The 24907-nt window shown below is 36.8% G+C and overlaps 1 protein-coding gene across 5 annotated transcripts in view; it reads right to left on the bottom strand.

Annotated features, from left to right (window-relative positions):
* The window catches only part of EXOC6B (exocyst complex component 6B), a 721824-nt gene that overhangs the window by 326697 nt on the left and 370220 nt on the right, over nucleotides 1–24907 (bottom strand). For all 5 annotated transcript variants that reach the window (XM_005212511.5, XM_024999183.2, XM_059891507.1 and 2 more), the window contains exons 9-11: nucleotides 13632–13715; nucleotides 10700–10746; nucleotides 9263–9383 (exon numbers count right to left, since the gene is read on the bottom strand). In XM_005212511.5, coding sequence (XP_005212568.1) covers nucleotides 9263–9383; nucleotides 10700–10746; nucleotides 13632–13715 — 252 coding nt within the window. The remainder of the gene's footprint in view (nucleotides 1–9262; nucleotides 9384–10699; nucleotides 10747–13631; nucleotides 13716–24907) is intronic.

Here is a 24907-nt window from a genome sequence, read left to right as displayed (position 1 = left end):
GAGGAGAGTGAAAAAGTTGGCTTAAAGCTCAACATTCAGAAAACAAAGATCATGGCATCAGGTCCCATCACTTCATGGCAAATAGATGGGGAAACAGTGGAAACAGTGTCAGACTGTATTTTTGAGGGCTCCAAAATCACTGTGGATGGTGACTGCAGCCATGAAATTAAAAGATGCATACTCCTTAGAAGGAAAGTTACGACCAACCAAAACAGCATATTAAAAAGCAAAGACATTACTTTGCCAACAAAGGTCCATCTAGTCAAGGCTATGGTTTTTCCAGTAGTCATGTATGGATGTGAGAGTTGGACTAAAAAGGAAGCTGAGCACAGAAGAATTGATGCTTTTGAACTGCGTTGTTGCAGAAGACTCTTGAGAGTCCCTTGGACTGCAAGGAGGTCCAACCTGTCCATCCTAAAGGAGATCAGTCCTGGGTGTTCATTGGAAGGACTGATGTTGATTCTGAAACTCCAATACTTTGGCCACCTGATGCAAAGAGCTGACTCATTTGAAAAAACCCTGATGCTGGGAAAGATTGAGGGCAGGAGGAGAAGGGGACAACAGAGAATGACATGGTTGGATGGCATCACCGACTCGATGGACATGAGTTTGGGTAAACTCCAAGAGTTGGTGATGGACAGGGAGGCCTGTTGTGCTGTGGTTCACGGGGTCACAAAGAGTCGGACACGACTGAGGGATTGAACTGAACTGAACTGATGACATATGTTGTTAAGCATTTTTTACATGCTTTCTTGATCTTTGAGCATTTTCTGTGGTGAACTTTTGTCCATTTTTTAATTGGGTTGTTTTCTTACTGCTGAGTGTTAAGAGTTCTGTATGTATTTTCAGTACCAGGCCTTTAACAGGTATGTGTTTTGCAAAGATTTTCTCCTGATCTGTGGCTTGTCAGTTCATTCTCTTAATTTCATTGTTTTGTAACCATCTAAATATTCAGCCTTACTCAATATTTTTTCAACATTATGTAAATGGATAAAAATCTGTATGTATAATTTTCTGACCTGCTTTTATAATTCAACATTGTACTTGTGAAATTCATCTATGCTACTGTATATGGCTGCAGGGTGGGCATTTTCATGCTGTATAATATTTCATGCTATGACTTTAACTCAGATTGTTCATTTTATTACCAATGGACATTTTGTTGTCCAGATGCTCAGTGGTGTCTGACTCTTGGCAACCACGTGGACTGCAGCACACCAGGTTTCCCTGTCCTTTACCATCTCCCAGAGCTCACCTGAACTCATGTCCATTGAGTCACGGATGCCATCCAACCATGGACATTTAAGTCATTTCTAATTTTTAAAACTGAACAATGCTGGAATGAATATTCTTGCATGTGTACTATGGTGCATTAGGGCAAGTTTTTCAAGGGAATATAGTTAGTAAAAGAATTTGTGGTTAATGTGGATGGTTGATTAGAAGATACTGCTATTTTTTTCAAAGGGTTTTATCAATTTAAACTTATTCCCTTAGTAGTATATAAGAGTTCTGAATGATTCATATCTTTGTCAACATCTGTATTACTAATTTTTACATGCTATTTCATTTTGTTTTTATCTGCCTTTCACCGATGCACTGAAGTTGAGCACATGTTTCTCAGCCAAGTGAATTCCTTCCTTAATGAAATAACTGTAAATCTTTTGCTTCTTATTTCTACTGAGATGTTTGTCTCTATTGTGATGATGTATAGTGAAAATTTTTATATATTTTATGTTAGTTCTTTGCTGATATTCTGTTGAAGATATCATTTCTCATCATATATCTTATTTTATCTAGTATCTTTAATTTTTTTTTTGTTTTTTTCTTAGTTTTAATGTAGCTTAATGTATGAATCTTTATGGTTAGTGTCTCTTTTGTATTTTAGTTAGGAATTTCTTCCATATCCTAAACCACAAAGATATTATCTTACACTATCTTGTAGAGAATTTATGGTCTTACATTTCACATTTTGGTATTTTATCAACCTGAAACTTTTTTTTGGTATAATTATTTCCCCCATGCTGCTGCTGCTGCTAAGTCGCTTCAGTTGTGTCTGACTCTGTGCGACCCCATAGATGGCAGCCCACTAGGCTCCTCTGTCCCTGGGATTCTCCAGGCAAGAATACTGGAGTGGGTTGCCATTTCCTTCTCCAATTCCCCCATACTGATAATCAATTGTTCTAGTACTATTCATTGAAAAGTCTGTTCTCTACCCACTGACCAGCAACAGTCTTTGATAAATATCAAATTTTTTTTGAGGGCTATATTCTGTTCTATCTATCCAATGACAGTACCAGAGGGTCTGGTATTGATTTAGTAAGATTTTTAAATTGAGTCTTCATATTTGGTAGAGAAAAACCAACTGCCTTCAGTCTTAAGGAGTCTCTTAGCTATTCTTTGCTTTTGTACTGGCTTAAAAATATTATAAATCTAATTGCAAAGGTACTCATCTTTCCAAAAATAAGATTATGGAGATTTTAATTGGCATTGAATTAAATTTATAGATAAATTTTAAGACAGTAGATATCTACAATAACTCTTCCAATCACTGAACATGTTATTACTCTCAGTTTTATTTAGGTCTTCTTTAATTCCTTTCCATCTCTCAAAAATATTTTTGAATTTTCTCCATTTAGGTCTTGACATATTATGTTAGGTATATTTCTACTACTTTTAATATATGTTATTGTATCAATTTTTATCTTTTAAAATTTTTAATTTTTTAAATTTTATTCCTGGATATAAAGAGACAATTTTGCAACATAGAATATGCTAACCTCTTCCATTTATTGGAATAATTTTTTCTGTAAATTTCTTTGGATTTTCAATATACTAAAATATATCATCAGCAAAAATGACAATTTTCCTTTTTCCTTTCAAAGGTTTATTTTTTATTTATATTTCTATCTTTACTAAATACAACTATATTTATGAATAAGCCTGTATATTTATGAGCTTATGAGTTATGCTATCCTTCTCTAGCTTCATTATCAAGATTACTCACACCTCATACAACTCATAAGATGAGTTAGTGAGTATCTTCCTTTTCTGTTCTCCAAGAATTTATATAGATAACAATTTAAGATAAAACTCCCCAAACCTGAAGATCTCTTTGGGGGAAGAACTGTGACTGCTGATCACTTACTTCAGATACATTCTTAACCTGAAAGGAATAGTTTCTCCAGCTTAATGTGGGGAGGGCACCATACTAGACTCTTTATCTCAGGTAGGCCCAAGAGACTATAAAATCTGAGTACAAATTGGACTAACAAGCAACCTCAAGGGAAAGGCAGCTTATGTATTTCAGCGTATCACTCTGAACTTCTGGACTCTCAATTTCCCCTGGATTTGGCCTGATAAATTCCTTAATAACCTTACTAAGCACTCTGAGACTTAATGTCTTATATGATGCATATTACATATTACAGTACTTTTAGTTGTTTCAAGCTGAACAGTTGCTATGAATAATCTAGCCTCCTATATTCCTAAAATGAGAAATGATTGTTATTTCATAAATTTTTCTCCTAGTCCATGAATTACTTGTTTTTGCTAAAGAATAGCTATTCATTTTGATTATTAATGTCTTCTATATCATGTAAATGTTGTTGTTCACTCGCTCAGTCTTGTCCAACTCTTTGTGAGCCCATGGACTGCAGCACTTCAAGCTTCCCTGTCCTTCACTGTCTCCCAAAGTTAGCTCGAACTCATGTCCATTTAGGCGATGATGGATACAACCATCTCATCCTCTATCACCCCCTTCTCCTTCTGCCGTCAGTCTTCCCCAGCATCAGGGTCTTTTCAAATGAGTCAGCTCTTCACATCAGGTGGCCCAAACATTGGTGCTTCAGCATCAGTCCTTCCAAAGAACAGTCAGGGTTGATTTCCTTTAGGATTGACTGGTTTGATCTCCTTGCTGTCCAAGGGACTTTCAAGAGTTATCTCCAGAGCCACATTTCAAAAGCAACAATTCTGTGGTGCTCAGCCTTCTTTATGGTCCAACTCTCACATCCATATGTGACTACCGGAAAAACCATAGCGCTGACTATATGGACCTTTGTCAGCAAAGTAATGTCTCTGCTTTTTAATACATGTTTGTCACAGAGCAGGCAATGGCACCCCACTCCAGTACTCACGCCTGGAAAATCCCATGGATGGAGGAGCCTGGTAGGCTGCAGTCCATGGGGTCGCTAAGAGTCAGACACAACCAAGCAACTTCACTTTCACGCATTGGAGAAGGAAATGGCAACCCACTCCAGTGTTCTTGCCTGGAGAATTCCAGGGACAGGGGAGCTGGGTGGGCTGCCGCCTATGGGGTCGCACATAGTTGGACACAACTGAAGTGACTTAATAGCAGCAGCAGCAGCTAGGTTTGTCACAGCTTTTCTTCCAAGGAACAAGCACCTTTTAATTTCATGGCTACAGTCACCATCCTCAGTGATTTTGGAGCCCAAGAAAATGAAATCTGCCACTGTTTCCTTCGTTTCCCCATCTATTTGCCATGAAGTAATGGGACCGGATGCCCTGATCTTAGTTTTTTGAATGCTGAATTTTAAGCCAGCTTTTTCACTCTCTTCTTTCACCTTCATCAGGAGGTTCTTTAGTTCCTCTTCACTTTCTATCACTGGAGTGGTATCATCTGGATATATGAGATTCCTGATACTTCTCCAAGCAGTCTTGATTCCAGCTTGTGATTCATCCAGCTCAGCATTTTGCAGGATGTATTCTGCATATAAGGCAGATCTCTAAATTATTTCCACCAAGATTTCTCCCAGGCTCATTCCTGCTCATGACATTTGTTTACTGAATTTAGAGTGTTCCTAGATTCCATTGTACTTTGCCTGGAAAATCCCATGGATGGAGGAGCCTGGTGGGCTCCAGTCCATGGGGTCACTAAGAGTCGGACACAACTGAGCAACTTCACTTTCACTTTTCACTTTCATGCATTGGAGAAGGAAATGGCAACCCACTCCAGTGTTCTTGCCTGGAGAATCCCAGGGACAGGGGAGCCTGGTTGCTGCCGTCTGTGGGATCACACAGAGTCAGACATGACTGAAGTGACTTAGCAGTAGATTCCATTTGGAACATTTCCTGCTTTAACAAAACCTTCTGCTGCTGCTGCTGCTGCTAAGCTGCTTCAGTCATGTCCAACTCTGTGCAACCACAGAGATGGCAGCCCATCAGGCTTCCCCGTCCCTGGGATTCTCCAGGCGAGAACACTGGAGTGGGTTGCCATTTCCTTCTCCAATGCGTGAAAGTGAAAAGTGAAAGTGAAGTCGCTCGGTCATGTCTGACTCCTAGCTACACCACGGACTGCAGCCTACCAGGCTCCTCCGTCCATGGGATTTTCCAGGCAAGAGTACTGGAGTGGGCTGCCACAAAACCCTCTACTTCATACTTAATCCAATATTTTCTTTCCTCAGGCTGAGTCATTATTCTGATTCCATCTGATTTTCTAAGTTCAGAGAAATTTTTCAAATTTTCTAGCCTATAGAGGTACACTTTGAACTGTTTTTCCTTTTAGTTTTTCTTACATTTTATTTCAATGTCAATTTGGTTAGGGGAGCTGAATGACACATATTCTCAGTATACCCTCTGATTCAAAAACGGGTGTGTGAGAGGGTGAATATGGCTGTGGGTGTGTATCAAACCACTATCACAGTACACACTCTTGTGTGCCTATCACATAATAAGAAAAGATGTCTAATGTTTAATAGCTATAAAACATGAGGATTTTTGCCTATAGATTACATTGTTCCATAATTTAAATTATAAAAAAGTATTTTTCCAGTATTATCAGATGATCGGCCTATCATTTTACTAGCAGCCAGGCTAGCAATTATATTAACAGATCTTCCAATATGAAGCCATTTCTTATATGAATTCTGTATTAGCATATTATTATTTTAAAACAAGAATACTGTATATTATTTCAGTTCAAAAGAATATACAGTAGAATACACAGATGAATATTAAATTAAATTAAAATTTTCCATAGATATACACTTTAATCAGCACACTTACAATGTGTCATATTCTTAATGATAATAAATATTATTGTATGATGAAGAAAACAGTGTATTTTCTTGCTGAGAAAATGTATTAGGTACTGCTAAATTTGAAATCTATGTGAAATGGATTGTATAAGATTTTTCTTGAAATCAGCATTGAGAATAATATACCTTTCAAAATGTTTCTAATTTATACAAAGATTGATAATTCAATTAGAAAATATGAAGAGTTTTAATTAGTGACAGAAAGTTGGAATAATATAGAATTCTTATAAAAAAATAACCACTCAGATAAAATGTTTCCTTTTGAGATTTGTTTTGATGTTTGGGTTGTCTATCTGTCTTTCTTGCTGAAAATATAATACAGTAAATAGTTATCATAGAATGGAACTGGTATATGGGCATCAACTACACTATCTCATAATGGATAAATATGGTTCAGTGGGTAAATGAATGTAAGGCTGAGTTATATTTTAATGGTTATGTTAAAATACAATTTCAATACCATGCAATTCACCCACTTAAAGTATATAATTCAATGTTTTTTTTACATTTTTAAAAATATCTTTGCAGATGGGTACAAATATAATCATAATCAACTTTAGAACATTTTCATCACCTCAAGGAGAAACCCTGTGCCCCTTAAACTATCACCTCATTATTCCTCATACCCACTTTCAGCCCTAAGAGACGACTAATTTCTTTATGCCTCTGTAGACTGATGCAGAACTATTTTTTAAAAGTAGTTGTGTCATTTTCCCTTTAGTTCAAAAGAATATACAGTGGATCCACAGATGAAAATTAAATTAAATTAATTTTTTCCATAGATATACAACTTAATCAGCACACTTGCAATGTGTCCTATTCTTAATGATAATAAATATGATTGTATGATGAAGAAAACAGCGTATTTTCTTGCTGAGAAAATTTACTTGTATTTTCTTGGGCTCCAAAATCACTGCAGATAGTGACTGCAGCCATGAAATTAAAGGACGCTTGCTCCTTGGAAGAAAAGCTATGACAAACCCACATAGTGTTTTAAAAAGCAGAAACATTACTTTGCCAACAAAGGTCTGTCTACTCAAAGCTAAGGTTTTTCCAGTAGTCCTCTATGGATGTGAGAGTTGGACCATAAAGAAGCCTGAGTGATAAAGAATTGATGCTTTTGAACTGTGGTGTTGGAGAAGACTCTTGAAAGTCCCTTGGACTGCAAGGAGATCAAACCAGTCAATCCTAAAGGAAATCAATCCTGAATATTCATTGGAATGACTGATCCTGAAGCTAAAGCTCCAATACCTTGGCCACCTGATGTGAAGAGCTGACTCATTAGAAAAGACCCTGATGCTGGGAAAGACTGAAGGCAGGAGGAGAAAGGGATGATAGAGGATGAGATGGTTGGATGGCTTCAGTGACTTAATGGACATGAGTTTGAGCAAGCTCCGGGCGTTGGTGATGGACGGGGAAGCCTGGTGTGCTGCAGTCCATGGGGTCACAAGAGTCAGAAATGACAGCGACTGACCCACAACGACAGAGCCTACTACTTTAATTGCACAAAAGCATCTAAAGTAATCGTATCCAAAAGTAACTTATGACTTTCCCACTCCAAACCATCAATACCAACACTATCATCCAAAGAAGAAAACCGTAAACTAGGCCCTGATACTTCTTTAACCTTATCTCTTATATTTAGTCCCTCACAAAGTATTATAAATCTTACTTCCTAAATATCTCTCAAACTCATTCACTTCTTTCCATATCTACCATCACTTTTGTCCAGCAATCATCATCTCTTGTCTGGAATACTAGACCAGCCTACCAATAACTCTTCTCCCCATATCCATTCTCATCCCTCATCCATTATTTAGCTAGAATAATCTTTTAAAAATAGAAATCTGATCTTCTCACTCCAATTTACTCTACTCCTGTCCCGAACACACATATTCCACTTAACTCACTGCTTAAAGGGTCAACCAGGCCCTATATAATGTGAAATCTTCCTATTTTTTTTTATTCTTACTTCTTACCATACCTCCTTAGGGTTCTATGTCTTATGTTCTAACTACTTGGAGCATTGTTCAGTTTCCTTTAAAGTGGCTACGCTCCCTTCAGTTCTAGATTTTAGACATGATATTTACTCTGGAACACCTGATAATGGATAGAGACTTGTAGGGTTATGAATGACTTTTAAGCTTCTGGTTAACAAAATAATATGCATACTAGAACCATTTCTTGAAATTTTTAAAATACCAAATTATCTCTTATTATTAACTTCTCACTATTGTTCCTGAAACACATTCATACATAATAATGCCACAAAGTCCTTACACTACTGTTCCTTATACCTATAGTATGATCTTTTAATTGATTTTTGCACAAATACTGACTCCTTGATATTTATATCTCAGAATGCCACGTCATATCAACTTATCAAAATCAGACACCTTGTTGTCCTAATATATCACTCTCTTTTAATTGCATTGCATTATCACTGTCTGATATTGATTAGTTTATTGGGAATCTCCCCAGTCATAATACAGCTCTCTGAGAACAAAGTCCTTAGTCTTATTCATTCTTGTATTGCTATCATCAACATGTAATCCTTGTTCAAGAAATACTGAATGAATGAATAAATGAATAATTCAGAGCCAGGATTCCCCACCTGTAATAAAGTAGATTACCATTTAAAATTGATGCTGTCATAAAACAGATCAATAGAGCATGGACACTGAAAATCGGGCAACTTATTAAAATGTTATGGAGTAAGAATAAACCTGTGAACTCCAAACCAGTATTAATAGGCATTACAAAGGCACTATGGTGTAGTGGCTAAGAACACAGGGTCTGCAGCCATACTGTCAAGGTTCGAATCCAAGCTCTACCACTTATTGGGTGATATTGGGCTAGTTACTTAACCTCTCTGAGGTTGTTCTGCAGTCTACATGACAAATATAAAAACAGTATCTGCCTCAGAAAGATGAAGTGAAGATGAAATATATATGCACTACACAGTAACAATACAATAACAATGCCTGAGACATAGAGAACAATCAGTAAATGTTAGCTGTTGTTTTCTTAATGCAAAGAACATCCATAAAGGGGGCTTAGCATTAGAGAACATGCAGTTTGAAGTGGTTACTTCCATACATCTTTCATGAGTAAATGGTATTCATAGGATGATTTTAAAGCTGTAGAAGACTGAATACTGTAGAGACAATTAGCTTGAAGTAAAAATTTCTCTTGGGTGTCTTACATACCGAGTGAGTACGGAGTGCTGCGATGGTTTTTGAAAGTGCCATTTCCCACAGTTCATCAATGTAGGCTCTATTTACTAAGCCCTGTGTTGTATGTAAAATGTGATCTTCAACCACAAAAAAGCTAAGATTGAGGAAAAAAAGAAAGCACAGCTGTCAGAAAATAGTTTGATTACTATTTTCAGCATGTCACAAACATTAAGAGCTGCCATTAAATTTGAAGGCAATACTAGTGTTTTTCTTAAAGAAAGTTACTTGGTATAACAAACAAAATCACATTTATTAGACTTGGAATTATACCTTTGATCATGATATCATTTTAATCACTTCAATAAACTGGAATTACATTTGTAAACTGGAATTACATTTGCATTAAATGTTAACCATGCTATCCTGGAATTTAAAAGGGAAGAAAAAAATGTTTATAGATGAAGGAGACTAGTTTCACTACAGTAAAAATACCAGGCCATTAAAACATTTTACAAAAAACAACAAAAGTTAAAACACCCATTATTTTAAGAATCCAACACACAAAATATTAAAACAATTCCCCTTATATAAAACTTTTTCATCAAAGTGTTGAAAAGATATAGCACAAAGGTAAAAAAATACACACATATTTTTTTAACATTCTGCTGTGGTGTCCTAATTTTTATGCATCTGAAATTATCTTTAGTTATCTTACCTAAATAGTCATACTAATTAAAACAATTCTTTAGAGAATTGCTCATGATAACACTTTAATAAAGTTACCAGTTACAGTATAACAATCTGAATTTGAAAAATAAAGAAATTTCATGGAACAATTCAACTTACTTCCCTTTTTTCACTACAAAATCACTATTTTGCAATAAGAATAAGCTGCCTATATTTGGGAAGCTTATTGGGGAACTGGAATTCCAAACTAGTATGTATTCTCAAGATGAGGGTGGCAAACGACACAGTCCATGGAATAAGTTTGGCACACTGCTTATTTTTATAAATGCTGTGTTATTGGAACACACCAATTGTGTCTCATGTACATATTGTCTATAGCTGTTTTTGTACTGCAACAAAGCTGAATAGCAGAAACTGTTTGGTCTGTTGAACCTAAAACACATTACTATTTGGCTCTTTTAGAAAAAAAAGTGCCAACGTTTGTTGATTGCTGGGTTCTCTCTTAACAATAATGGAAAAGCAAAATATCACATATAATAAGGTTATAATTCAACATTATTCTTCCTTTCTCCGTAAAAAGTATTCTCCAACAATATAATGTTGAAACAAATAGATGTTCCTTTAAAATTATCAGATATTCAAAACCAAATCTTGTTTTAAGAATTTAAATAAAGGAAAAAAAATAAATTCCCAAAGAACACTTGCTATACTTTTCCAAGTCTCAGGAAAAGTGTACAAACTATTGAAAGTGTATAAATTTAAGACACACACACAAATACCCACCCGACAATTTGATTAAAATACTTCCTGTAGCCATCTAAAGTTTCATGCTACAAAAAAGCAAAGAAGAAAGAAGTTATTGTTTTTGTTTTGATAAAGACACAAATCAGCTAATTCATTTCTTAAGGCTCAATTCCCAAGACTATAAAGTAAATACAATAAGAGTACCTACGAATCTATGCCCCAACCACTAATGCTGAAAAAGCCGAAGCTGAACAGTTCTATGAAGACCTACAAGACCTTCTAGAACTAACAAGGTGTCCAAAAAAAGATGTCCTTTTCATCATAGGGAATTGAAATGCAAAAGTAGGACATCAAGAGATACCTGAAATAATAGGCAAGTTTGGCCTTGGAGTACAAAATAAAGTGGGGCAAACACCGACAGAGTTTTGCCAAGAGAACACACTTATCATAGCAAACCCTGTTACAACAACAGAAGAGAAAAGAGACAACTCTACACATGGACGTCACCAGATGGTCAGTACCAAAATCAGACTGATTATATTCTCTGCAGCTGAAGGTGGGAAAGCTCTATACAGTCAGCAAAAACAAGATCGAGAACTGACTGTGGCTCAGATCATGAACTCCTTATTGTAAAATTCAGACTTAGATTGAAGTAAGTAGGGAAAACCACTAGGCCATTCAAGGATGACCTAAATCGAATCCCTTATGATTATACAGTGGAAGTGACAAATAGATTCAAGGGATTAGATCTGACAGACAGAATGCCTGAAGAACCAAGGACAGAGGTTCCTAACATTGTACAGGAGGCAGTGATCAAAATCATCCCCAAGAAAAAGAAATGCAAAAAGGCAAAATGGTCGTCTGAGGAGGCCTTACAAATAGTTGAAAAAAGAAGAGAAGCAAACGTAAAAAGAAGAAAGGAAGAAACATACATACCCAGCTGAATGCAGAGTTCCAAAGAATATCAAGGAGAGATGAGAAATCCTTCTAAAGTGAACAATGCAAAGAAACAGGGAAAAACAATAGAATGGGAAAGACTAGATATCTCTTCAAGAAAATTACCAAAGGAACATTTCATGCAAAGATGGGCACAATAAAGGACAGAAATGGTATGGACCTAACAAAAACAGAAGATATTAAGAAGAGGTGTCAAGAATACACAGAAAAACTATACAAAAAAGGTCTTAATGACCCAGATAACCATGATGGTGTGATCACTCACCTAGAACCAGACATCCTGGAATGGGAAGTCAAGTGCAACCAAGAAAGCGTCTTGAACACAGCTAGTGGAGGTGACAGAATTTCAGCTGAGCTATTTTAAATCCTAAAAGATGATGCAGTTAAAGTGCTGCACTCAGTATATCAGCAAATTTAGAAAACTCAGCAGTAGTCATAGGACTGGAAATGTCAGTTTTCATTTGAATTCCAAAGAAGGGCAATGTCAAAGAATGTTCAAACTGCCCCACAATTACATTTATTTTATATGGTAGCAAGGTAATGCTCAAAATCCTTCAAGCGAGGCTTCAATAGTACATGAACTAAGAACTTTCAGATGTCCAAGCAGGATTTAGAAAAGGCAGAGGATCAAACTGCTAACATCAGATGGATCACAGAAAAATCAAGCTAACTGCAGAAACACATCTACTTCTGCTTCATTGGCTATGCTAAAATCTTTGACTGTGTGGATCAGAACAAACTATAGAAAATTCTTCAAGAGATGGGAATACCAGATCACTTTACCTGCCTCCTGAGAAACCTGTATGCAGGTCAAGAAGCAACAGTTAGAACTGGACACGGAACAATGGGCTGGTTCCAAATTGAGAAAGGAGTACATCAAGGCTGTATATTGTCACCCTGTTTATTTAACTTATATGCAGAGTACATCATGTGAAACACTGGGCTGGATGAAGCTCAAGCTGGAATCAAGATTGTCGAGAGAAGTAACAATAACCTCAGATGTGCAGATGACACCACCCTAATGCCAGAAAGTGCAGAGGAACTAAAGAGCCTCTTGATGAAGGTAAAGAGAAGAGTGAAAAAGCTGGCTTAAAACTCAACATTCAGAAAACAAAGATCATGGCATCCAGTCCCATCACTTCATGGCAAATAGATGGGGAAACAGTGGAAACAGTGACAGACTATATTTTCTTGGGCTCCAAAATCACTGCAGGTGGGGACTGCAGCCATAAAGTTAAAAGACACTTGCTCCTTGTAAAAAAAGCTATTACAAACCTAGACAGCATATTCAAAAGCAGAGACATCATTTTGCCAACAAAAGTCCATATACTCAAAGCTGTGGTTCTTCCAATAGTCATGTACCAATGTGAGTGGTGGACCATAAAGAAGGCTGAGCATGAAACAATTGATGCCTTCAAACTGTGGTGCTGGAGAAGGCTCTTGAGATTCCCTTGGACAGTAAAGCAATCAAACCAGGCAATCCTAAAGGAAATCAATCCTGAATAGTCACTGGATGGACGATGCTGAAGCTGAAGCTCCAATACATTGGCCACCTGACACAAAGCACTCACTCATTGGAAAAGACCCTGATGCTGGGAAAGATTGAGGGTAGGAAGTGAAGGGGTTGACAGAGGACGAGATGGTAGGATGGCATCACCAACTCAATGGACATGAGTTTGAGCAAACTTCAGGAGATAGTGAAGCCCAGGGAAGCCTGGCGTGCTACAGTCCATGGGGTTGCAAAGAGTCGGACATGACTGGGTGACTCAACAACAACCTACCTTTATAGGATTACAGTGAGGATAAAATGAGACAATACATATCTAGTACTTAGAAGAATGCCTGAAACATAGCAATCAAGAAATGTTAGTTGCTACTTTCTTAGTGCAAGTCATGGCCACCAAAAGTGGTCCCCAAATGACAATTTGGGGCTGGGGGGAATCACAAGTGGAAAATAATTAAAAGATATAGAAGAAAAATGAAAAAGGGAGAAAAATAAAAGTGGTTATCCTACCATGTTAGACGGAGGCTGGAGCACCAAACGAGCCTGTTTTCGCCTTTGTTTTCGGTAGTAGTTCTCAAATGTTTCCCGGGCCCCCTGCAAAACAAATGAAAGGAAATAGGTTGACACAATTGGGCCAACCACTCTAGTATTTCGTGGGAAAAGAGAAGCTCCCAGGTCAGAAGCTAAGGCAGTCCCACATTTCTCACAATCTGTCATTTAAACAATAATAACCATTGAAAAAACAAAAATAATTATTAGAACTTACTGAACCTAACTTACAAATCCCAATAGAAATGGACACAAGATTATTCAGAGGAAACTGTCGGAACTCAACCTCCAAAAACACCAAAGTTGGTTTTTGAACTAATTATCACAAATTTACAAGAAAAAAACAAACCAACATTCTTGTAGGTTATAATAACAGTTGAGAAAATGATCCTTAAAAAAAAAAAATCACAGAACATCCCAGAAGAAAATTCCAGAATAAAATCTAGCCTCAAATAAATTATGAGCAAGAGGCCAAAAGAAGGCAAGAAAAAGGCAGCAATTGAGAATAATGTCAGTCTTCTCAGACAGAGTATTATCTAGCACAGGATTAACACCAAAAAGGAAGAAACAAAGCCCTGTAACTTTTCATTCAGGGTTTTTGGGCTTAAACTGAAAGGTACTCTAGAAAACAAGAGCTGATTTATATGCTCTATAACTGGGGTTGAATAGTGTCCTCTCGAAATTAATGTCCTTCCCCGGACCTCACAGCATGACCATTTAGAAATAGTCTTTACAGGTATAATTCGTTAAATTAAGATGTAGCCATACTATAACAGGGTGATCCTTAATCTAGCATAACTGGTGTCTTCATAAGAAGAGGAGAATGCTATATGAGGACAGCACAGGGAGAATTCAACCTGGAGCCACAAGCAGAGATGGGATTGATACATCTCAACACCAAGGACTCCTGGCCACCACAGAGGCTGCAGAGAGGCAAGGATTCTACCCAGAATCTCAGAGGAAGGACAGCCTCCTAACATCCTGATTTTGGATTTCTACTCTCCAAAACAGTGACAGAAGAAATTTCTCTTATTTTAAGCCACCGAGTTGTGGTACTTGATTATAACAATCCTAGAAACTGATATGAACTCAAAACTTTTAAAACATGATGCTCCTCTTTTATTAAACTCTACTCACAACCCAAGACTTTTCTAAATAAACAAAAGTAGAAAGGGAGAGACAGCATTGTATAGCGGTTAACAGTATTGAATTTAGAACCAGATGAATTTATTCCAATCATGGCCTAGCCCTTACTAACTGTGTAACTCATGTGCTCCGTCAGTCAGTTGTGTCTGACTCTTTCCAACCACATGGACTGTAGCTCGCCAGGCTTCTCTGTCATGGGATTATCCCAGCAAGAATACCGGAGTGGGTTGCCATTTCCTCCTACAGTATAACTCATACAACTAGCTATATAATTTCCCTTTCATTAATTTAACTTCCACTGTTTAACTCTTTACCTTTCACTAGTAAACATGCTATGGCTCACTTATTTGTAGAGATGCCAACCTCCTATGTTTGTTATAAAGATTATGAAGCATTATAAAGCTTTTAGAATACTGTCTAGATAAATAATAACCACTATGCAAATACTTATTTAAAACATAAGATGAAATCAATGATGAAAGTGAAAGCCCCACCCATGTGAAGATAAGGTTTACTGTGAAAGTGTTGATCATTTCAGTCATGTCTGACTCTTTGAGACTCTATGGACCATTGCCTGCCAGGCTCCTCTGTCCAGGCAAGAATACTGAAGTGGGTAGCCATTCCCTTCTCCAGGGGATCCTCCCAACCCAGGGATTGAACACAGGTCCCCTGCACAGAAGGAAGATTTTCCATGTACTATCTACCTTCAGTTTTTTTCACCTTCCCAAAAGTCTGAAGAATCTTACTCAACATGACTTCTTTGTTATCCTTAAACTAGAAAAGCTATTTAAGGTACTAAATCATGCACACTTGATAGTGTAGCTCAGTGGTTGGCAAATGCTTTCTGTAATGAGTAGAATAGTAAATAGTCTTTGTTGAGCCATGCAGTCTTTGATGCAACTACTCAACACTGCTGCTGTTGTATAAGAGCAGTCATAAACAATATATAAATGAGTATGGCTCTGTTCCAATAAAACCTTATTTGTAGAAACTGAAATTAGAATTTTAAACCATTTTCACCTGTCATAAAATATTAGTCCTCGAGGGATAAAAAATTATTTTTCACCCATCATTTGAAAATGTAAAAGTTTACAAGGTCATACAAAAACAGGCAATATGATGGACTTAACACAAGAGTCATGGTTTGACAACTCTTGGTGTAGCTTAAAATCAAATATTTTAACACAGTAAGGTTTTGACAACTATATACATCTGAATTTTTCTGTCTAAAAAATGAAAACAAACCTTAAGACAGCTATTTCAAGACTTTCTTAGTCCATAAGCTAGTGAGGTAGCAAATAATTATATTTAAGAAATAAGAAGTGGAAACTGTCTGTTGGTTTGTTTAAGTTATTCCCTACTTGTCACCACTTTCCAGCATAGTGGTATTATTAAAGGTCAATTACCTTTTGTACACAGTGAAGGACATTTCATTTTAAGGTTAACAGCCCTAAAAGGCCCTTTATTATGTGAGTGTGACATTACACTTTCAACATACTTTTGAGCCAAGATACACTTAGTTGAGAATTTAGGGAAAGCCTTGTTAATTAGGACACAGCATACTAACCGGGACTAACCGAGACTTCCCGGGTGGCCTAGTGGTAAAGAATCCATCTTCAATGCAGGAGCTGTAGGAGACACGGGTTCAATCCCTAGGTCAGGAAGATCCCCTGGAGGAGGAAATGGCAATCCACTCCACTATTCTTATCTGGAGAACCCCACGGGCAGAGGAGCCTGGAGGGCTACAGTCCATAAGATAGCAAAGAGGCGGACATGACTAAAGTGACTTAGCAGTAGCATACTAATTTAATTATTTGTCATAAATGATAAAAAATAAACAAGATGAAATTCTATATAAAAACCAAATCATGAACTTCTACTTAATTCTAAACTATATACATTTTGTTTTTTAATAAAATTAAAACATAAGAAAAGACCAATTTATCTAATAGGTCTGGCTTCTCCATTTACAAAATTGAGTTAGATTTTCCCTAGTGAATGTTCAAGAAATTCACCTCTGATTTTTCTATTTCTTTTGCCAATTTTGTCAACTCAATGCTTATAGGAAGAAATTGAGAAATAGATGTCTGCCCAATACAGCTGAGTAATTGAGGAAGTGCCTGCCTATTCACAAATAGGTCAATAGACAATGCTCTATAGAGTCCTGCCACTACGGCCTCAAGCTCCTTTAACCACTCAAATGAAAAAAAGCAAAACACAAACCAAAAAAGTCACCTGAACAGCTAATAAAGGTATAAACAAAAAGATACAAAACAACAGGAAGGCAAGGCAAAAGTTGTTTTCGTTTTCATTTTATGTCTTTAGAATGACAGTGCTCCAAAGACTATACGATAATTAATTAATTATTACAGAAAAATCAGTTACAAAGTATATAAAGTGCTTACCATGTGAAAGACACTAAGAATCTCCTCAGTGAATTTCTAGTCTACAGTGGAAGACTAGAAATTAAATAAGCAATTATATTAAAATAAACAATAAAATCCTATGGATTGGAGTGGAATGTATAACTGAGTGTGTGTGTGTGCGTGTGTGTGTGTGTATGCATGCACATGAATGGGGGAGGGATAAATGTTAGAGAAAGATTCTCAGGAAAAAAATAACATTTATACCCATAATTGAAGAATGACTCAGAAGAATAAGCCAGGTAAACAGAAAGGGGGGAAAACTGTTCCTTGTAGAGACAGAGAGATTCAATGAAAAAAGATATCACACACTCCATGATCTGAAAGAAGTTCTTCACAATTGGAACTTCAGCATGTAAGGGAGAGGTATGATAGGAGACAAGGCCAGAGGACTTTGTGAATCATGATACGATATTTGGACTTCAACTCTAGTTTTAAACACCTGGAAGCTGTAATGTAGTAAGCACTATGAAGGAAGGGGAAATTAGCTACAAAAGGATTAGACTCTGACATATACTTAAAGAGGCACAAGCCAATTGGATATATGTGGTAAAGGATATGAAGGAAAGAAAACTGACATGAGATTTCTAACCTAGGTAACTAGTTTGGCTGGTGGTGTCATTTAATAAGAGAGGAATCAGGGGGAAATGCAGTCAATTATTATTCATGGATTCCTAATTTGCAAATTTGTCTGCCTGCTAAAATTTATGGGTAGTCTCAAAATCAAAACCCATGGCACTTTCATAGTCATCCACAGACATACACAGAGTGGTAAACATTTTGAGTTGCCTGATATACGTGTTCCTATATGTTTATATATCCAGATCTGAAGAAAACAAAAACAATAATTCAAAAAGATATATGCATCCCATTGTTCACAGCAGCACTATCTGCAACTGCCAACATATGGAAGCAACCTAAATGTCCATTAACAGATGAGTGGATAAAGAAGATATGGCAAATATATACAATTGGATATTACTCATTCATAAAAAAGAATGAAATTCTGCCACTTGCGACAACATGAATGGACCTAGAGAGTATTATGGTTAGTGAAGTAAGTTAGACAAAGGAAGATAAATACTGCATGTTATCACTTACATGTGAAATATAAAAAAAATAAACAATTGAATATTACAAAACACAAGAAGACTAGCAGATATTGAGAATGAACAAATTGTTACCAATAGGTAAAGGGAAGGAAAGAGGGACAAGACATGCGTGGGGATTAAGTGGTACAAACCACTACGCACATATAAAATAACCATGCTATGAGGATATACTGTACAGCACAGGGAACATAGCCAATATTTTACAGCAATTTTAAATGCACTATAATCTATAAAAATGTTTAATCACTATGTTATATACACGAAACTAATATGTTGATAATATTATAAATCAACCTTTAATTTTTAAAAACCTCATTCATAATCCCCATCTCCTAGAGACAGCTACTGCTTACTACTTCGTGTGTGTGTGTGCTTAGTTGCTCAGTTGTGTCTGACTCTTTGTGACCCCATGGACTGCAGCCCACCAGGCTCCTCTGTCCATGGAATTCTCCTGGCAAGAACACTGAAGTGGGTAGCCATTCCCTTCTCAAGGGGATCTCCCAGAGCCCGGGATTGAACCCAGGTCTCCCGCATTACAGGCAGATTCTTTACTGTCTGAGGTACCAGGGAGCTATTCTAAACAGATATTTTACCTACACACATATGTGCATATAACACATTTATAAATAGGATCATATATCATAGTATACATATTCTTTTCACTGACTTTTCCAGGCAAAAATCTTTTCCAGAACATCATAATCCAGTATGATCCACTTTTACTGCACAACACTGTTCCAACTGCCTTTCTTCAAACACATGCTACAGACTGCCATACAAATGCCAGAACAAACATGAGTTATGAATAAATGTTTAAAAATAAAAACACAAGTGATGATTTTGAATTTCCCACATGTCTAGACTTGTCTGAATATAAACATTAAAAAAAAAAACAACACAGTATTGCCACTCAGTGGGGGCAAATGAGTAAGGCCTTTTGTTTTTGTATATAAATAAAAGTGATAAAATTCATTGCTAACAAAGCTCAAAGTCAAATTATAGTTGCTATAGTAGGTCACACCAGGAATCAAATAAGTCAGGATCATGTGATCCTTGCTCTTAGTGGGAAAAGAGAAGGCCAGATGAAGGACCTTTCCTGAATTTCTTTCCTTCATAAAAGGTAACAATGTATCCTATATGCAGAAACACCCTGAGCATTTCATACAATTACTGATCCCCAGGTCTCTAAATGTTAGTGGAAACATGTCCAGTTTCATAGGAAAAAAAGCTTATGCTGGGACAATACTTCCTCATAGGGGCAATATGTCTACACAACAGAAAGAGGAAAAGACCTTCTATTTTCTTTATTAAATATTTACTATGCCATGATTTGGTTAAACAGCTCTTCATCTAGTGCCTCTTCCATGGTAGAGACTGATATGAGGTTCACTGGAAAGTAGACAGAATCCTTCCCATCCATCACAACAAAACACAGTGAACCCTTGGACTGAGAAACAACTATGGACAAGCACGCAGAGAACGAGAGAGAGAAATGGAAGAAGGGAATCACATGCAGGGTTCTTCCGGCTTTGCCTACAGGAAGCAATATTTCCATTTGGTCTTGAGCAAAGCCTATAATTTCATTGCCCTGACTGCAGCTGGAGAACACCCTTTTAACTGTCCCAGCATCCAAGTGAAGACAGGTTTATTCAGAGTGTTTAAAAAAAAAAAAAAAAAAAAACACCTGAAAGGGCTATTTTAATTTGCTTCCATGTGAAAAGGGGAGCACATATCACAGGGCACCGTAATGACATTCAGCGGGATATTACACTTCACCATATGGCTAATTTGAACAGCAGGCCGAAAGCAGGATTTTCTTTCATTAGAAGTGACTTAAAGATCAGACTACAGAAACATATGTAAAGAACAAACCCAAGATGTCCCCTATTTCTTAAATCTAGAAACATTCATTTGATCGTTTGATTCTCAGATGTGAAAGCCCATTCACAGTTCTCATGGCAAGATCATTCAAGAGTTGTGAAGGTAGTACTGTGTCACTGCTCCACTTACCTACATTATGGCTTTGAAAAATGTCTAAAATTCAAGAACCACACTGTTCACAACATAGATGTGGAAAGGATAATTGCTCTGGTAAATAATTAACCATGAAAAAAACAAAAAACCATTACTTTCTAAATGCCCCGATTCTTGCTATTACTCACTTAGCCTACAGAGTAAACCTACATAAACTTCTGACCCTGTTTGAAGAGCAACGGTAATCTGATGTTCTAACAGAATCCTGTTTATTTTTAAGATGCCCCTTATAACTTATGTTTGTCTTGGCATTTCCTCTTTCTCCCATACCCCAAGTCTGAGCCATAGAAAAGAACATCCCCTCCGGGAATGACAGAAGTCTACAGAATTTTAAAAAAGAAAGAAATCTAATGTCTAATGATTATGGATAGTTGGGTCTGTGCTTTTGAAGAAAGTAAACATTATGATTAACAATCTTGGGCTTTGTAATTAGCTTCCCCTCTTCCATGAGAGAGTGTTAATTTATTAAATATTTTAACAAAGAGTCTTTTATTATTAGATTCAGTTTGGCTGCCTCCTTTCATAGCATTACCAATTACAACCAATAAAGCTTTAATTGATGACTACTTTTTATAACCTTTGACCCAAGATGATAAACAGTTGTACCTTAGAAGCGAAAGGGTAAACCTCAAAGGGAACAGTGTCTTAATCATGCTTAGCAAACCAAACTGCTTAAAATTACAACCTACCTACCTGGATAGAACAGAAACCCAGACTTCCTCTATGATTAAGGTAATTGATCAGGAAAAGACTTGGATTTCACTTTTAAGGTTAAGTGTGCCATTTTGTTATAAAAAACATAAGTTGAATAATCTGTATATAACTGTGTACAATTACATGCACAAATAATGTGCTAATTGTATACTATAATACAATTTAATCAATTTGTAGACAATTAGCAAGAGAATTCTTTTTTTCGCTTTCTTTTTTTCCAGTTTTACTGAGAAATAATTGACTTACATCTCTGTGTAAGTTTAAGACATCCAGTATGGTGATTTGATTATGATGGTTAGAAGCCTCTTCTAACTCACAACTGTCAATCTTTTCAACTGCTGAAGTGCTTCAAAATGTAAAACTTTAAAATTTCCCAATCTCTTAATCTTTTTTCATGTTGCCAAAATGAATAGGGCTTTGAACAATTACTAAAGAGCACACAGAAAAAGGTACCATCTAAAAATGTAAATAAAAATTATATCATCACGTCACAGTTGTTATACACAATCACTTCATGGAGATGAAAGGCAATGAGATATTATTAATAGTTCTCACTATTAACAATAAGTAAATAGAAACTGCTGGCTTAACAGAAGGTGCAATACAAGATTTTATACAAGAAGAACTAGGCATATAGCTTTCAAGTGACTTCTCAAGTATATTAGAGGAAGTCAACACCAGGAAAAGCAAAAAATCTGAGGCTCAGTCTAAGAAGTTTATAAACTAAACGAGTTATACACATTATTTTTATGATATATAAATGTATGTAATGGCTGTTTTATTAAAGACACATGGCTGCTCCCTGCCTTTCAAAATCAAACTTGCCAAACCACCTCCCAAAACAGCCCTTTATATAGTTAAGTGACAACTGGAGGAATTTTGTATAAATAAATCTATGCCTTTTCCCCCCGTTAACAGAAACTGTACAGAAACAGACAAATTTAGAATATAAGAATAAAAAAAAATCTGTCACACTGAACTTCAGATATTCAGAAAAACAAGCAGAATATCTAAAAACAAAAAAAGATAAATATATTCAGCTGATGTTTGCTTAAAAATATAAGAATATAGATTAAGAGAAAAAAGGAAACTAAGAGTTTCAATACTAATTTTTAATTAAACTTTTATTATGAGAGGCCTGTAGATTTACATGCAATTATAAAAAAATTAATAGAGATTCCATGTGCCTTTAAGCAGGTTTTCCAAAGGTGAACATCTTAGAAAACTACAGTTCACTATCACAACTGGGCCACTGACAGTGATACAATCAGTCAAGGATGCACAATTCCAAAACTACAAGGATGTCACAAGTGTCCTTTTTATAGCCATACCCACTTCCCTCCATCCCTACCTTCTCCTGAGCTTTTGGTCAGCACTAATGTTCTTTCCAGTCCAGCGTTTCTCAGCAGAGACATTACTTTGCCAACAAAGGTCCATCTAGTCAAGGCTATGGTTTTTCCTGTGGTCATGTATGGATGTGAGAGTTGGACTGTGAAGAAGGCTGAGCGCCGAAGAATTGATGCTTTTGAACTGTAGTGTTGGAGAAGACTCTTGAGAGTCCTTTGGACTGCAAGGAGATCCAACCAGTCCATTCTGAAGGAGACCAGCCCTGGGATTTCTTTGGAAGGAATGATGCTAAAGCTGAAACTCCAGTACTTTGGCCACCTCACGCGAAGAGTTGACTCATTGGAAAAGACTCTGATGCTGGGAGGGATTGGAGGCAGGAGGAGAAGGGGACGACAGAGGATGAGATGGCTGGATGGCATCACCAACTCGATGGACGTGAGTCTGAGTGAACTCCGGGAGTTGGTGATGGACAGGGAGGCCTGGCGTGCTGCGATTCATGGGGTCGCAAAGAGTCGGACACGACTGAGCGACTGATCTGATCTGATCTGAATGTTCTCTCCATTCCTATAATTTTTGTCATTTAAGACTTATGTAAATGGAATTTTACAGTGTGCAGCCTTTTGAGATTGGCTTATTTCACTCAGCATAAATCTCTGAAGATTCATCTAGGTTGCTGCAAATATCAGTAGTTCTTTCCTTTGTATTGCCGAGTAATATGTCATGATGCTATCGTATAAATGGACCATAGTTTAACTATTCATCTCCTTCAAGATTATAGGGTTGTTTCCCGTTTGGTGCTATTATGAACAAAGCTGCTATAAAGTACCTGAAGTAAAATACCTGAAATAAGCTTTCTTTTCTCTGGGATAAGTAAACATGAGTGCAATTGCTGGGTTACATGATAGTTTCATGCTGAGTTTTTTAAACTGCCAAACTGTTTTCTAGGGTGACCTGCACCATATATGTGCCCATCAGCAATCGTAATGGTATTTCATGTAGTCATTATTGTAAAGGAATGTAATGATGGCTCATGGTGGCTTTAATTCTTTTTAATAACTAATGATGCTGAACAAAAGATGTTACCAAATGCTTAGTTTCCATCTGTCCATATGCACTGGTAAACAGTTTATTGTGTTTTTTGTCCATACCAACTGGATTGTTTAATTTTTTATGGTTGAGTTTGGAAAAGTCTTTATATACATTCTAGATACTAGTCCTTTTTGGATACGCCATTTGCTAACATTTTCTCCCACTCTGTAACTTGGCTTTTCACCCTGTTAACAGGGTCTTTTAATTTTGATGAGGTTCAATTTATCAATTATTTTCTTTTTGTGATAAGTGTTTTTGGAGTAAAGTACAAGGACTCTGTCTACCTCTAGAGTCTGAGGGTCTTCTTTTTTGTTGTTGTTGTTGTTTTTGTTTTTTTTAATTTAATTTAATTTTTAAACTTTACATAATTGTATTAGTTTTGCCAAATATCAAAATGAATCCGCCACAGGTATACATGTGTTCCCCATCCTGAACCCTCCTCCCTCCTCCCTCCCCATACCATCCCTCTGGGTCGTCCCAGTGCACTAGCCCCAAGCATCCAGTATCATGCATCGAACCTGGACTGGCATCTCGTTTCTTACATGATATTTTACATGTTTCAATGTCATTCTCCCAAATCTTCCCACCCTCTCCCTCTCCCATAGAGTCCATAAGACTGTTCTATACATCAGTGTCTCTTTTGCTGTCTCGTACACCGGGTTATTGTTACCATCTTTCTAAATTCCATATATATGCGTTAGTATACTGTATTTATGTTTTTCCTTCTGGCTTACTTCACTCTGTATAATAGGCTCCAGTTTCAACCACCTCATTAGAACTGATTCAAATGTATTCTTTTTAATGGCTGAGTAATATTCCATTGTGTATATGTACCTCAGCTTTCTTATCCATTCATCTGCTGATGGACATCTAGGTTGCTTCCATGTCCTGGCTATTATAAACAGTGCTGCGATGAACATTGGGGTACACGTGTCTCTTTCCCTTCTGGTTTCCTCAGTGTGTATGCTCAGCAGTGGGATTGCTGGATCATAAGGCAGTTCTATTTCCAGTTTTTTAAGGAATCTCCACACTGTTCTCCATAGTGGCTGTACTAGTTTGCATTCCCACCAACAGTGTAAGAGGGCTCCCTTTTCTCCACACCCTCTCCAGCATTTATTATTTGTAGACTTTTGGATGGCAGCCATTCTGACTGGTGTGAAACGGTATCTCATTGTGGTTTTGATTTGCATTTCTCTGATAATGAGTGATGTTGAGCATCTTTTCATGTGTTTGTTAGCCGTCTGTATGTCTTCTTTGGAGAAATGTCTATTTAGTTCTTTGGCCCATTTTTTGATTGGGTTGTTTATTTTTCTGGAGTTGAGCTGTAGGAGTTGCTTGTATATTTTTGATATTAGTTGTTTGTCAGCTGCTT

The sequence above is a fragment of the Bos taurus genome, chromosome 11 (genome assembly GCF_002263795.3).
Source record: "Bos taurus isolate L1 Dominette 01449 registration number 42190680 breed Hereford chromosome 11, ARS-UCD2.0, whole genome shotgun sequence".
Taxonomy (NCBI): Eukaryota; Metazoa; Chordata; class Mammalia; order Artiodactyla; family Bovidae; genus Bos; species Bos taurus.
This window is presented reverse-complemented; position numbering and strand designations above follow the sequence as displayed.